This window comes from Ictidomys tridecemlineatus, chromosome 2, assembly GCF_052094955.1.
Source record: "Ictidomys tridecemlineatus isolate mIctTri1 chromosome 2, mIctTri1.hap1, whole genome shotgun sequence".
Taxonomy (NCBI): Eukaryota; Metazoa; Chordata; class Mammalia; order Rodentia; family Sciuridae; genus Ictidomys; species Ictidomys tridecemlineatus.
The window spans coordinates 92750517-92764647 of record NC_135478.1 but is presented as its reverse complement, the minus strand read 5'-3'; the positions used below and the strand labels follow the sequence as shown (position 1 = coordinate 92764647).

Here is a 14131-nt window from a genome sequence, read left to right as displayed (position 1 = left end):
TGCGCTACTGCCACAGCCCCAGTAGCTGTGGCAGTAAAGTTTTTTTTTTTTAATTGATTTTATTATTTTTTTAATACATGACACAGTGGAATGCATTACAATCCTTATTACACATCTAGAGCACAATTTTCGTATCTCTGTATATAAAGTATGTTTGCGCCAATTTATGCCATTATACATATACTTTTTTTTCATTATAATTTTTTTAATATTTATTTTTTTAGGTGTAGATGGACACAACACAATGCCTTTATTTTTATGTGCTAGGTGAGCGCTCTACCACTGAGCCACAGTCCCAGCCCGCATTATAATTCTTTTTTTTAATATTTATTTTTTAGGTTTTTTTCGGTGGACACAACATCTTTATTTTATTTTTATGTGGTGCTGAGGATTGAACCCAGCGCCCTGCACATGCCAGGCGAGCGTGCTACAGCTTGAGCCACATCCCCAGCCCCTATAATTCTTAATACACATATACCACAATTTTTCATATCTGTTTGTATATAAGGTATGTTGACTCCCAATTTAAGCCTTCATAAAGGGATTTGATTCTTCTTCTTCTTTTTTTTTAGAGAGAGAGAGAATTTTTTAATACTTATTTTTTAGTTTTCAGCGGACACAACATCTTTGTTTTGTATGTTTGTATGTGGTGCTGAGGATCAAACCCTGGCCGCACGCATGCTAGGCGAGCGCGCTACCACTTGAGCCACATCCCCAGCCCAAGGGATTTGATTCTTTTTTTTTTTTTAAGAGAGAGAATTTTTTTAATATTTATTTTTTAGTTTTCGGTGGACACAACATCTTTGTTTGTATGTGGTGCTGAGGAACGAACCCAGGCCACACGCATGAAAGGCGAGCACGCTACCGCTTGAGCCACATCCCCAGCCCGGGGATTTGATTCTTAATGGAGGGATTCCTCACAGGGAAAGAATGTGTTGAGACTCCAAGGGCTACTAAAAGGTTGGCAATAGTTATATCCTCCTCCAGGCCCAGAGGACTGGACGGGGAGAGGGAGAGAGGGGCTTGTCTGTCTGTTGCCACATCATGCCAAGGGGACTTAGAGAATTACCCCCAACCCCTGCCACCACCATTTTACTCTTCTTCCACCCTTAGTTTCCACTACTGAACCCAACCAGAGCCAGGGGCAAGTGACCTTTTGAAGTGTCAGTATGGCTTCTGAGGCATAGAGCAAGATGGGAAGTGGATCTCAAGGCCAGAGGGAAGATTCCATCACTGGACTGGTTTTCTCTGGCTGCTCTAACTAATCACCACAAATGTTGTGGCTTAAAACAACAGGAATGTGGGCTGATAATATAGCCTGATGCACACTGTATCCTAGCATCCTAGCATGTGCAAGGCTCTGGGTTCAATCCCTACCACCATAAGCACAGACCAGGAATGTATTCTGTCACAGTTTAGAGGCCCAGAATCTGACATCAAGGTGCCTATGTTTCCCTGGGAGGTTCTACGGGAGAATCCATTCCCTGCCTCTGTGGCTTCCGGTGGGCACTGGCTTCCTTGGCTTATGATCACATGTCTCCAGACTTCATGTGGATTACATATCAATAAAGGAGAACCTCAGAGGGTCTAGCATTGTGTGGGTGGTCAGTCTAAGGGAAGTGCAAAGACAGCTCATAGCTATTATCAGGGCCTTGGTCAGGGTAGTGTTTGCAGCAAAGATTTGGGCAGGAGAGCCATCTGGGATAAGCAGCTAGTGTGAGCAGAGAGGTGGAGGAAGGAGTATCTTGTATGTCAGGCATGGAGCTTCTGCTTGTTCTCTAACAAAATGTTTGCTTGTTTATTAAAATGAATGTGGATGTTCACTTTGGTTAATACTAGGCCTTCTGAAAATGGTGATGGGTAACAGTGCATACTTCTGTTTTTTTACTGTAAGTAAACTATCTCATATCCCAAGTGCTTACTGGATTTTGAGCATTCAACAGATTTCCAGTACTATTAAGGATTACCATTCATTTAGGGCTGGGATTATGGCTCAGCGGTAGAGTGCTCGCCTAGCATGGGCAAGACCCGGGTTCGATTCTCAGCACCACATAAAAATAAAGGCATTGTGTTGTGTCCATCTACACCTAAAAAATAAAATTAAAAAAAAGAATTACCATTCATTTGTTTAAATTTACTAATCTAATTCAATAATGTCATTTATTTTGCTGTGATGAGGATTTATTATAATGTAGAGGGGGGTCAGGGACTGCCCTGATTATTCTTGCATGAGCATGAGGAAGCTTTAGCTTGGAAATGCGGACAGATTTGTCTGCCTGGTGTTTAGGAAGGCAGTTATAATTATAGACGAAGGAGCCAGACTCTGGCCAGCTCAAATCAGAATATCACATTGTAGAAGCAGCTGGTTTGGAAACCATCCACTGGAAACCCAAATCCTTGACCTGGCACTGACCGGCAGAGCCACAGGCAATCTCCCTTCTCCGTCCCTGTGTCCTAGCATTTGTAAATATTGCTTTTGCAGTGGGAAGTTTCTGTTTTCTTTCTTACTGAGTTTTTTACTATATTCCCTCAACCAAAATAAAAAAAAATTTTTTTTTGAGTGAGAGAGGATAGAGAGAGAGAGAGAATTTTTAATATTTATTTTTTATTTCTCGGTGGACACAACATCTTTGTTGGTATGTGGTGCTGAGGATCGAACCCGGGCCGCACGCATGCCAGGCGAGCGCGCTACTGCTTGAGCCACATCCCCAGCCCAAAAATAAAAATTAATAACATGTAAGTTTGAGAATAGAATGTGTGCTCTCAGAGCACTGCACTGATACATGAATGTATGTATCCCAAGAGATAAAGGTATCTCTACCTTTTTGCCTTGGATAAGTAAAAAAAAAATAAAAATAAAAATCCCTTGTACCAGGGATTGAATCCAGGGGGCACTCAACCACAACCACTGAGCCACATCCCCAGCCCTTTTAATATTTTTATTTTGAGACAAGGTAATTTTATTTTTTCATTTTTAAAACAAAGGCAATTTTTTTTTCTTTAGAGCATTCACCCTTCTGATTGTATTTATAGCTAACAGGTTTTGTTTTCTTTTTTGTTAATTATAGTTGGACACAATACTTTTATTTTACGTATTTATTTTTATGTGGTACTGAGGATTGAACCTAGAGTCTCACACATGCTACAACCACAGCCCCCTAACAGGTGTTTTTTTTTGTTTTTGAGTTTTTTTTTTTTTTTTTTTTAGCTACACATGACATTACAATGATCTTGGCAGTTCATACATTTGAATCATTGGGGTATAATTTCTCATTTTTCTGATTTTACAGATTGCAGAATCACACTGGTCATAGAGTCATCTATATACATACGGCAATCATGTCTATTCTATAACAGTTTTTTTTAATGTAAGAAATTTTTAAATAAAATTATATGATTATTTTAATGATTCAACTTTTAACTATGATAGGATTTTTTCACTTTTCTCTACTTATAACTATCATCCTGAGGTCTCTGTATTAACTGGGTGAACGCCCTTCAGGCAGCAGAAAGAGTTTCATGCAAAGGGAGCGTAACTATAAGTGCTGGTATTGTGCATCTCATTTTTCTTTAGAAGAAAAAAGGAAACTGAAGTGAAACTGGATGCATTTATAAAAATGTTTCTTTACCACAGAGAAATTATTTCCTGAAAAGATTTCTTTATGGTTAAGAAAAAGAATCATGAGAAAGATCAAGTTGGCACTGCTCTTTTCGGTTTCAGGTATGTTGGTACCTACCACGAAGAAGAGGACGTGAAGCAAGTTACCGTATTTTCTAGTCTGTTGGTTCCTAAAATACAGTGGCCCTCTCTGCTGATTGATAGTACAGATTTGGTTATAGGCACGGAGGCATTAATCTGAGAGGGTGAAAATCAGGCTGCCACTTGTGCCTTGCTGCGAGGTGTGTATCCACGTTCTTGGGAGTGTGCTGGTCTTATCCTGGCCAGCTTGCCTTTGCTTTGTAGATGAGCAAAAGTGGGTGTTCCTCATTTTCCTCAACTGGAACAAGGGAAAAGAATATTGAGGAGCAAGTCTTTTCCTCCCTCTAAGGCAGCATCACAGGAGTGTTCTGGGCCATTCCCTGGCTTAGGAAAAGCTCTACTGGCCCTTAGCACATGGCCCTTGCCCTAGCCCTGGCCCTGCTGCTGTGGTCCACCCCGAGAGTGCTCTGGATGTAGTGCCAGATGTGTCGGTATGAAAATGTCTGAATCCCCAAAGGGTATGAAAAATCAGGTCCCATGTAGCAGTCTTTGGTTGTCCTCATCTGGAGTCCTTTGGCCCCCTTGCTGGCTGGTGCCTTTGTCTTTGTGTGACCTGTTCAAATGAATTGCCTTTTGCTTATAGCCTGTGTTTCTGTTTCTTTCTTACAGGGCTTTTCTAATGTGTAGAGCAGTGATTTCAACTTGATTTATATTCTGCAGGAAAAATATATATTTTTTCTTTTGGAAGATGCATTTTACAATGCATTTGAAGCCATGTTTTTCAGCCTAGCTATATATTGGAATCACCTGGAATTTATTTGTCTATTTATTTTGGTATTCAATGCTTGAGTGTTGCTGCCTTTCCAGCGGTCTCCTTGGGAGACCTACACTTACTGTGCTGCCCTTCCTTAGGGCTTTCAGGGAAATTCTGCTTTTGGAATTACCCTAAGAGTAACCCCCATGCATCCCAACAAAGCCTCATTCTCAAGTGACCTTATTAGGGGAGCCCATCTGTTGCATAATGGATCTGAGGCTCTTATTCCTTAACAAACACAGCTCATGTTTTTTTCTTTTTTCTTTTTTGCAGTACTGGGAGTAGAACCCAGGGCCTTTTGTATGTCAGGCAAGCACTCTACCACTGAGCTACATCCCCAGCCCCTACATTTTACTCTGTTTTGTTGTCCACTTTCTTTAACTAGACTTTGCCTCAAATGACTTTTGGCTTTTTTGGGTAGGGGTGGGGCTCATAACTCATTCAGCACGTCTTTGAGGTGGGATTGCTGTGTCCCAGATGACCCACCAGGCCAGAGACAACAGACATGCAGCTCATGTTCCAAAATGAGAGACTGACAACATGAAACCAAATTTGAGTCTCACTGATGAAATAAGTAAGTGTTGTGACAGAGTGGCTGCTGGTGTAGATAGGATGACCAGGGAGGTCTCTGAGAGGATGAACTTGAAGGAAGAGGAGACCCAAGTGCCCGAGACTTGTTTGCCAAGTTTTGGGCTGATGTGTTCAGCTCTGTTGACACAGGCATGTTCCCACTTCTCTGAATTCTCTGTGTCTACCTCAGAGCCTGACAAGTAATATTTGCTCAATTAATATTTATTGAATAAAGAATTGATTGAAATCAGAATAATAAAGTACATAGACTAGCAGGACTGGGAGCAGGAGCCCATGTCCTGATCCTAACTGTCCATGAGGTGAAGCCAATGGGAGGGAAAGATATCAGCAATAGTTAACTTGAGAGGATCATAGATCTGGATGCATCTGTAAGAAATAATACTGAGACCTTGTGTCCCCTTTGCCTTATTTACCCCAGTGGCAGAATTGGGTGAAATTCTAGTACACTGAATTTCGCAGCCAGAGTATTTATTGACCCTGATCCCACCAGAGTATTTTTTTTTAAAAGAGAGAGAGAGAGAATTTTTTTAATATTTATTTTTTTTAGTTCCCGGCGGACACAACATCTTTGTTGGTATATGGTGCTGAGGATCGAACCCTAGGCCGCACGCATGCCAGGCGAGCCCGCTACCGCTTGAGCCACATCCCCAGCCCCCCACCAGAGTATTTATTGACCCTGATCCCACCAGGGTACAACACATAGAGCATTTCCATCACCATGAGGATCACACTCACCTTCCCCCTCCCCCGCCCCATTTTCCATTTACATGATTGTGTTTTTCAAGAATTCCATGTGCATGGAATCATGAAGCACATGGTCTTTGGGGATTAATTTCATGTTGTTGCTCCATATAATTCCCTGTAGCTTTTTCTCAGTGTCTTGTGTTTGATTAGTGTGTTCTGTTTTTTTTAAATTGCTGAGTACTATTCCATGGTGTGGTTGTATGGGCACAGTTTATTTAACCATTCACCTGGTGAAAGACACCTAAAACCTGCTTCAGGATTTAGGCTATTCTTAAGCCTTTGAGAGCATTCATGTGCAGGTTTTTGTACGTAAACTTTCATTTTTCTGGGATGAATTCCCAGGATTAGTAATTTCTGGGTGATATGGTAGTTAATGTGTTTAGTTTATAGATATAAAAAAATGCCCAGCTGTTTTCCAGAGTGACTATACAATGGTTTAGTTTTGTTTGGTCTTTCAAAAGACTTAACAATTGAAGGAAAGACTTCCCTGCAGGACCTTGGTATGTAAAGCCCACAGAGCAAAGAGCACACTGTTCTGGAGGATGTGGAAGGTGATGGTGGGGAGGCTGGGAGCAGGAGCTCCTCTTGCCTCCCAGGAACCCAGGTTAAAGTAGGTCTTTCCACCTCCAAGACCTTCCTTGCTTGCTAAAAGCAGCAGAACAAGATGTGAATGTTGCTGCTGCATTAATTTTGGAGAGAGTGTTCCCAGTTTTTATAGTATTGAGCTCCTCTGTGATTGAAATCCTTTCAGATTTAGGCTAATTTTTCATGGACTTTGGGCCTAGCTTGAGTTTGTCTGGGAGAAACAGATTATCTGCTGAGTAGAGTCCTTCTGCTCAGTGGTAAGGGATCTCCTGATTGAGACATTGCTTTTTTTCTTCTTCTTCCTTTGTTTTGGTGGTTTGGTGAGTCCCTGTACTGTGAGTGTGTATCTGTCTGTCTGTCTGTCTGTGCATCTGCCTGCCTGCCTGTGTCTGTCTCCTGGGAACTTTGCAAGAGTAATAAATGGGTATGGTGGGAGGTGGGGGGAGTGGAAGAAGCTATACCCAAAAGTATCAAAAGGAAGGAAGTAGTAGTGAACTGTAGACTGGGTGGGGTGGTAGAAAACATTAAGGGGAAAATGAGATGACTAGGGTGTGGCTAAGAAGAGCTCCTTAAAGGGAAACACAGATGTGACCTGGGGAAAGAATTGTTTGTTGTTGAAGCTTCAAATGCAGAAAGTGAGATGGCTGCCGTAGGTCATGGCAGAGGAGCAGATCGCGAGTGATAGAAGAGAACGACAGTGTGGATTTTTTTTTTTTCCTTAAGCACACCATCTCAGTTTTGACCTTCCCTTTTCCTCAAACTTCCCATTGCACCTCTCACCCTGGAGGTCTGTACAGTGTTGAGAGCCATAGCCGAAGGGGCCCCAGCAAACTTCCAGCTGCCAGCACCGGCTGCCTGCTGATAATTGCCTCACAGCTGTCCCAGCAAACTTCTAGCTGCCAACTGATTGGCTCCTCTGCGGTGATGTTCATTGGGTTGTTTCCCCGCCCTTTCAGACCAAGGAGCTGCTCATTGGGGGACTTTTTTGGCTCCGCCCATGCGACCCAGCCAATCAGCCTCAAGAGCAGGAGGAGTAGGGGAGGTTGAGAGGCTTGTGGGAAGCCGGTGGTGGCAGTTGGGCTCTGAGGGTTTTCCTGAAGAGCTGTGTGGTGTGGTGTGTGTGTGTGTGTTCTAAAAATAAAGTTCATTTCTTTTGACAAGTGGCTCCTGAATCGTGCCCAGCCAGACTGCGGCAGTATAGGTGGCCTTCTTTACCTACCAGATAGCCTATTCTCATCATTTAAGAGGACTACAGGAGGCCCTTGTTGGATAAAATAAGTCCTCCCCACCTTGGGGAGTCAGCTTTGCTGATGGGGAAAGCCTGGGAGGGCTGGTTATGGGAAAGTCGATGGGGGGGGATGCAGTCAACTTGGTTCTTTCTGAAGGTGTCTCAGCTGGCTTCTCTCATCTCTATGCCTGATTAGAAATCACGCACTGACATTATGCAAACTGGTCTCCCTCTGATAAAAGTGATTCTTCCTCTTGAGCAGCAGAAATTTGTTTTGAACAAATCCAGCCCTGTGTCTTTATAGCTGTTGACTTCTGTGAACACAGGAGGGTAGTAAAGAATTCAAGTCACAGTGAATCATTGCAGTGAAAGCTCTGCTTGGAGTCCCAGGACAAAGCCCATCCTGGAAACATGTTGGAAAGGAAGCTGGCCTTAGAATGGGGAGCAGCATCCACATGACATCCCTCTGACTAGTGGGACTTGGGTCTGGGCCGGCAGCATCTGCCCAGCATGTAGTGCCAGCCTGGACCAGCAAGGAAGAGCAGGCTCATGGGGGTGGCACAGGAACCCTGGGGCCTTCCATGAATTAATATGCTGTGGTTCTCATCATCTTGTGTGTTTCTTATAGACGCAGACTCTTCAGCTTAACAAAGAAATGACACTTGCCAGCAACCGGAGCCTGGCAGAGGGAAACCTTTTATATCAGCCCCAACTGGACACTCGGAAAGCACATTTAACCCAAAAGTACCAGGAGCTCCAGGTTCTCTTTGAAGCCTATCAGATAAAGAAGACCAAATTAGGTAATTTTTTTCAGGTGGATCTTTTGAGAATAAAGAGTTGAGGGAAGGATACATTTCAAGCTGTTTTCCCACTAGAAAAGAAATATTATGGAAAAATATCAAATTAAGACATGACTCTGATGCAGCAAAGCAGTAGTTTGTATATAGAATGGTGTTGCCAGGCCAGGCCCCGATCTGCACCCGTAACCCCAGTGTCTCTGGAGGCGGGGGCAGGATTGCAAGTTCAAGGCCAGTCTGGACAGTCGAGCAAGACACTGTCTCAAAAAGAAATTGAGAGAGGAACAAAATGGAGATGGGGGTGCACTGCAACTTAGTGGTATTGCACCCCTGGCTTCAATCCCTAGTACTACAAAAAATAAAAATTGTGTTGCCAGTTTAGAAGAAACTTACTACTTTTTAGATTGAAGATTCTAGCCTGTTGCAATGGTTTATGCCAGTGATTCCAGAGACCAAGGCAAAAGGATCGCAAATTTCAGGCCTGAGACCCTGTCTTGAAAGAAAAAACAAAAAGATCTGGGGATTAGCAATCAAGATTCCACTTCCCCAAATAGCATAGAAAAAAGGCAGTTTTCTGAATTATTCAACAAACATTTTACTGTATATTTGACTTTCAAAGTTGATGGTAGAAAATATCATGTTAGGGGCTGGGGTTGTGGTTCAGCGGTGGAGTGCTTGCCTGGCATGCATGTGGCACACTGAGTTTGATCCTCAGCACTGCATATAAATAGAGGTATTTATAAAAAATTTACTATTTTAATGTCACACTTTAATTTGCAGTCATAACAAAGAAGCATAAGAATTGAATGTCATTGAGAGTCCACAGAGTGCTTTTGAGAGCTTTCAGGGGGGACATTGAAGTTAAATGAAATTGCATTAAAAATCATCCTCTTCAGTGAGATTTACAGTGGTGTCTGGTGTGTTTATTTGTTAGAGGTAAAAATTTACTCTTACACACCCACCCCAAGTAGAGAAAAAGAGGGACTGGCGATGCCAGGTACTGGTGAGGCTGTGAACTCATGCCTAGGGGCGTAGGTTGCTAGAGCCACCTTGGAAAAGTCGTTGGCAGAACCTGCTGAGATTTGCTGTGTACACTCTGACTTAGCTGTCCAGCCCCTGGGGACACCTAACAAGTGGATGTTTATGTCTTTCAGAAGATAAGTTAAAAAAAGGGGGGGGGGCATGTGGTTTTATTGATAATAGCTAAATTTGGAAATAATCTAAAGGTCCATCTACAGAATGACAGGTAAACTGTGATGTTGACGCAGTGGACTGCCACACATCATTGAAGGGAACGGGATCAGTGATGTGTGCAAGACCTTGATCTCAGATGCAGTATTGAGTGAGAGAAGCCAACACAGTGCAGAGCTTGCCTGTGGGGGTGGAGGTCAGTGTCCAGAACATGGCTGGGCACGGGCATGGGGATCCCTTAGGAAATGTCCGTCAGGTTTGTACATACGTTAGGATTTGAGTCACACACTTCAGGTATGTATGCGCTTGGTCAGTTATCACTTAAAAATTGGAAATGTAAGGCCACGTGATTACGGTATTTCTATTGTATGTTCAAAAACAGCCCACTCTGTGGGACAGATGGTGACATGGGGAGTCCTGTTCTGTGATAATGCTGGCCACCTTGATACTTGTTTTGTGCTGCTGTTCTTCTGGTGGATTTAGGCCTTTGCCTCAGCTTCCTGGGGAGTCAGCTCTCAGGGGTGAGATCTTCCATTGACTTCTAGTGAAGATTTTTGACAGGGAAGTGGGATGGTGTCTGGATGGAGATGCCCTTTACCGTCATGTCTCTTACTTCTTCCAGATAAACAGTCTAACAGTGCTTCCTTGGAGACCCTGTTAGCGCTTCTTCAAGCAGAAGGGGCTAAGATTGAGGAAGACACCGAGGTAAGGCCAAGCGCTTTAGCGGAGGCCCAGGTCAGCAGGTCTGCTTTCTCCAGGACAGTGAGCCCTCCCTCTTTGGGCAGGAGGAGGTAGTACAAGTAGGTGTCATTGTCCAGGCAGGTGCCAGAGAGAGGGGCCCGGGGAGCCCCAGGGCAGTGAAGTGCAGGTCCAAGCAAGGGTGTGCAGTCACATTGAACCAGCACTGATGTCACGGGTGCCAGCAACCCAGCTACCATCTGCTGTGCTGTGGGTCACCTGGTGGCTACACAGCCTTTTGGATATGTCCAAGTGAATACCAGGGGATAGGGAAACATCAGGGTTGAATGTCATGCAAGTCGGGGCAGGCAGTGTGTGGCCAGGTCAGTCTGTGCTGGTCTGATGAACCAGTAGACTTTGGGGAGACCCTGATGGACACAAGCAGGTCTGTCAGGGTGCAGCCAAGGGGAAAGCCAGGAGGACTTGGGTTTCAGCTGACTTAGCTAGAAAAAGCTGAACTAGGACAGTGGTGCCCCCTCTGGGCCAGGCAACCCAGCAACTTGGAGTGCTGCCCCTTTATTGTAAAGTTGGGTCCTGCCTGGCCTACTGCCTGTTTGGGCTTGTGGTTTGGGGAAGTGAGGCCCAAGGCAGGACCACCAGCTTGCCTCCCAGTGGCTCTTACCAAGCGCACCTCCTGAGCCTACATTGCTGACCAAGTGGCAGCACACGGGCACCTCAAGTCATTACCAAGGGGAGAGACTGAAGTACTCCCTGAGCCCTGAGCTGCGAAGGGGGCTCTCTTCCTAACAGCCTGCCTGCCCAATAACCAAATTTCTTCTGCCTCTTTCAGAACATGGCAGAGAAGTTTCTGGATGGAGAGCTTCCTCTAGATGCCTTCATTGACGTCTACCAGAGCAAGCGGAAATTGGCCCACATGCGACGAGTGAAGGTTGAGAAGCTGCAGGAGCTGGTGCTGAAGGGCCAGAGACTCCCGCAGGTCGCGGCCCCACTGCCGCCCAGGATTCCTGAGTCTGTGCCTGCTGCTTCTCTGCCCTACCCAGCCCTGGAGGCCAGTGGGCCCCCCTCTGTTGTGCCTCGGCGCATCCCCCCGCCCCCGCCCCCGGTGCCTGCTGGACGTTTAGCCACCCCATTTACTGCTGCCATGGGCTCAGGACAGGCCGTTCCATACCCAGGATTACAGTGCCCACCCCTGCCCCCTCGGGTGGGCCTTCCTCCTCAGCAAGGATTCTCTGCGCAGTTCGTGTCGCCGTACCCTCCAGCTCTTCCCCAGAGACCCCCGCCCCGGCTGCCTCCTCACCAGCCAGGCTTCATCCTGCAGTGAGCACCAGAGCTGTACTTCTGGGAGACGCCCTCTGCCTGCCTTGCCTGGTTCTGCACACAGAGGCTCTGAGCTCTGACTGTTGGGCCAAGGGCTTGGGAACCCTGGGCCAGTGTCCCATCTGGCTTTAGAACTGTAGGCCAGTGGTTTAGGAGTAGAGGCCCAGGTTTTGTGCACCCAGGCAGTGTGTGCTCGCGGGTGCAGCCCGGCAGGCCTGTGCAACTTGCCGTGTGCGTCCTGAGTGTGGTGTCCAAATACCGTAGTATTGATTAACTTGTGCATTTGGGAAGGAAAAAGCCTCTCCTCAACTCCCATTTCAAGTCTTGGTCCTGATGTTGCAGCCCTATTTAATAAGCATGGCTAATTATGTCTGTTATTTTCAGAAGACAGTGCTGTGTCTCATTCCACTAGCTGCTGTGGCCCTGGAAAAAGACAGGTCTGTGTCAGCCAGCCCAGTGGTCATGCCCATGGCTGGCCACAAGGCACAGCTGCACTGCCTGCTGAGTCTGTCTGGAGCTGTCATCACCGTCACCCCTTCTTTCCCCCAAACCTGGCTGCTTCTCATGCTTCACAGCCATGGGCAGTGCTTATACTTGGCTCACTCCTGTTCCAAGACCCGGGGAGGAGTGGCCCCGGGTGTGAGTGTGTGAGCTGGACTTCGCACAACACGCTGTTCCCAGCTCTTCGCTTTTGCCCCGAGCTAGCCCCTGAAGGTTTCTGTGAAGAAATACTCCCCTGGTATTTTTACTACATGTGTAATTTACCTGTTTTATATTGGGAAAGAACTTTTTTGAAACAAGATATTCAGGGAAACTTTTAAAATGCAAATATTGTTTTGAATAGATCAAAATGCAAATGAAGTAAATGCAATTTCTTTTCCTGCAAACAGTACACGGTCACACCTACAGGTGCCCGTGCTGTGCCTTAGCTTCACCTGGTGCCAGGACTCAGACACCTGCAAGGTGCCGGCCATGGCTGCCCTGTGGGCCCATAGGCCAGGCCAGGCCCTGGCAGCCCTGTATTCCTGTAAGGGCTTGTTTGTGACAGGTGGGAAGAAAGTATGGCCACTGTCAACCAGGATACTCTCAGCCAGTATTCTCTGCTTCTGGCTGGCAGGCAGCTGGGCCTCAAGGCAGGTGGGCCCAGGGCCTGGTGGTGCTGCAGGTGCTGGGCAAGGGCACTGGAGGGGTTTGGAGAAAGCCCACTCCCATGGGATATGCATCATACACCATCTCTTCCTTCCTCTCTGGGATCTTGACTACAGGTGCCACATTTGCAGAATTCCCAGGGCCCAGCTGGGGAGGGATAGCATCTCACAGAGACCTGTGTGCTCATTGGAACTTGGAGCCCCACCCTTACCCTGTCACCTATGTTAGGCAGCCAGGGCCTGACCTGTTGCAGTGGGCCATAGGCAGGGCCACCAGCCTTTGTCCTCAGTTACCGTACTCTCCTCTTGGACTTGAACTCTACTGTATTATAACTGTCCTGTAAAGAGAGAGAGGACTGTGTAGGATGATTCACTGCCATGCCAATCAGGAGGGCTTGCCATGTTCTGTGAATCTTGGATGAGTGCTGCCATCGTCCTCCCCTGAATACCTCTGCTGCTGGCCTCACTGGGAGTGCCCACAGCTTGGCTGTGGGCTCCAGCCAGACATGAACTCTGTGTGGGTGTTGTGAGGGGGCTGCCAGGCTGGCTTTGCCATTGCTGTCAGGGGCCTCGTCTGTTACTGGTTGTAAAAATGTAGGACCCTTTTTAATAAATTGAGAATGATGAATGATAGTTCTGTCACTTCCTCGCCTGGGAATGCCTGTGAAGTGTTGGATTCTGGAGCATCGGTGACCAGAGTCCAGCAGGGATGCCAGCTGTGCCGCTGTTCTTAGAGTTGAAAACAAAGTCATGGGAGGCTGAAGGCTCTTCTATCGGGGGTTCCCAGCAGCAATATTGGATGGGAACAAGCTCGTTCCTGCTCTAAGAAATGTGTCTTCAGGATTGCAGCTGCAGTGCTAGGGCGGGCTGCTGGGGATGACCTTGGGGTTTGAGCTTCCCCTGGCTTCCGCCCACATGGCAAGTGGTGGAGACTACTTCAAACATTTCTGATTGTCAAATGGTAGGATTTCAGTGGCCCTGACATTTTGCTTTGAGTGCTGACGAGCAGATGTTTCAAGGGGACATGAAGGTCCATCTACACCAAGGCTGGATGAGGTTGTTTCCCTTGAGGTAGGAAGGAGGGACCTTGCCTCCTTTGCAGAGCTATGTGTCCATCTTTGAGTGCCCTCCTTCCTTGCCTGAGCTGTGTACCTGTGCTCACTGCCCCTGGCTGAGTTGCATGCCATGCCCTCACTTGCCCACCACCCTTGGTTGAGCTGTGTGCCTGTTCCTTTGTGTGTCACCACCCCTGGCTAAGCTGTACTCCCCTCACCCCTGGCTCTGAGGGTGCGCCAGTCTGGTGCAGGCTAGGCAAGT

General features: G+C 46.4%; 1 protein-coding gene across 1 annotated transcript in view; it reads left to right on the top strand.

The window, feature by feature from the left end:
* Vps37b (VPS37B subunit of ESCRT-I) overlaps positions 1-13442 on the top strand; it is a 31545-nt gene extending 18103 nt beyond the window's left edge. Inside the window, exons 2-4 of the mRNA XM_005329570.5 lie at positions 8291-8462; positions 10273-10355; positions 11179-13442. Of these exons, the coding sequence (XP_005329627.1) occupies positions 8291-8462; positions 10273-10355; positions 11179-11670 (747 nt within the window). The 3' untranslated portion in view covers positions 11671-13442. The remainder of the gene's footprint in view (positions 1-8290; positions 8463-10272; positions 10356-11178) is intronic.
* The last annotated feature ends 689 nt before the right edge of the window (positions 13443-14131 follow it).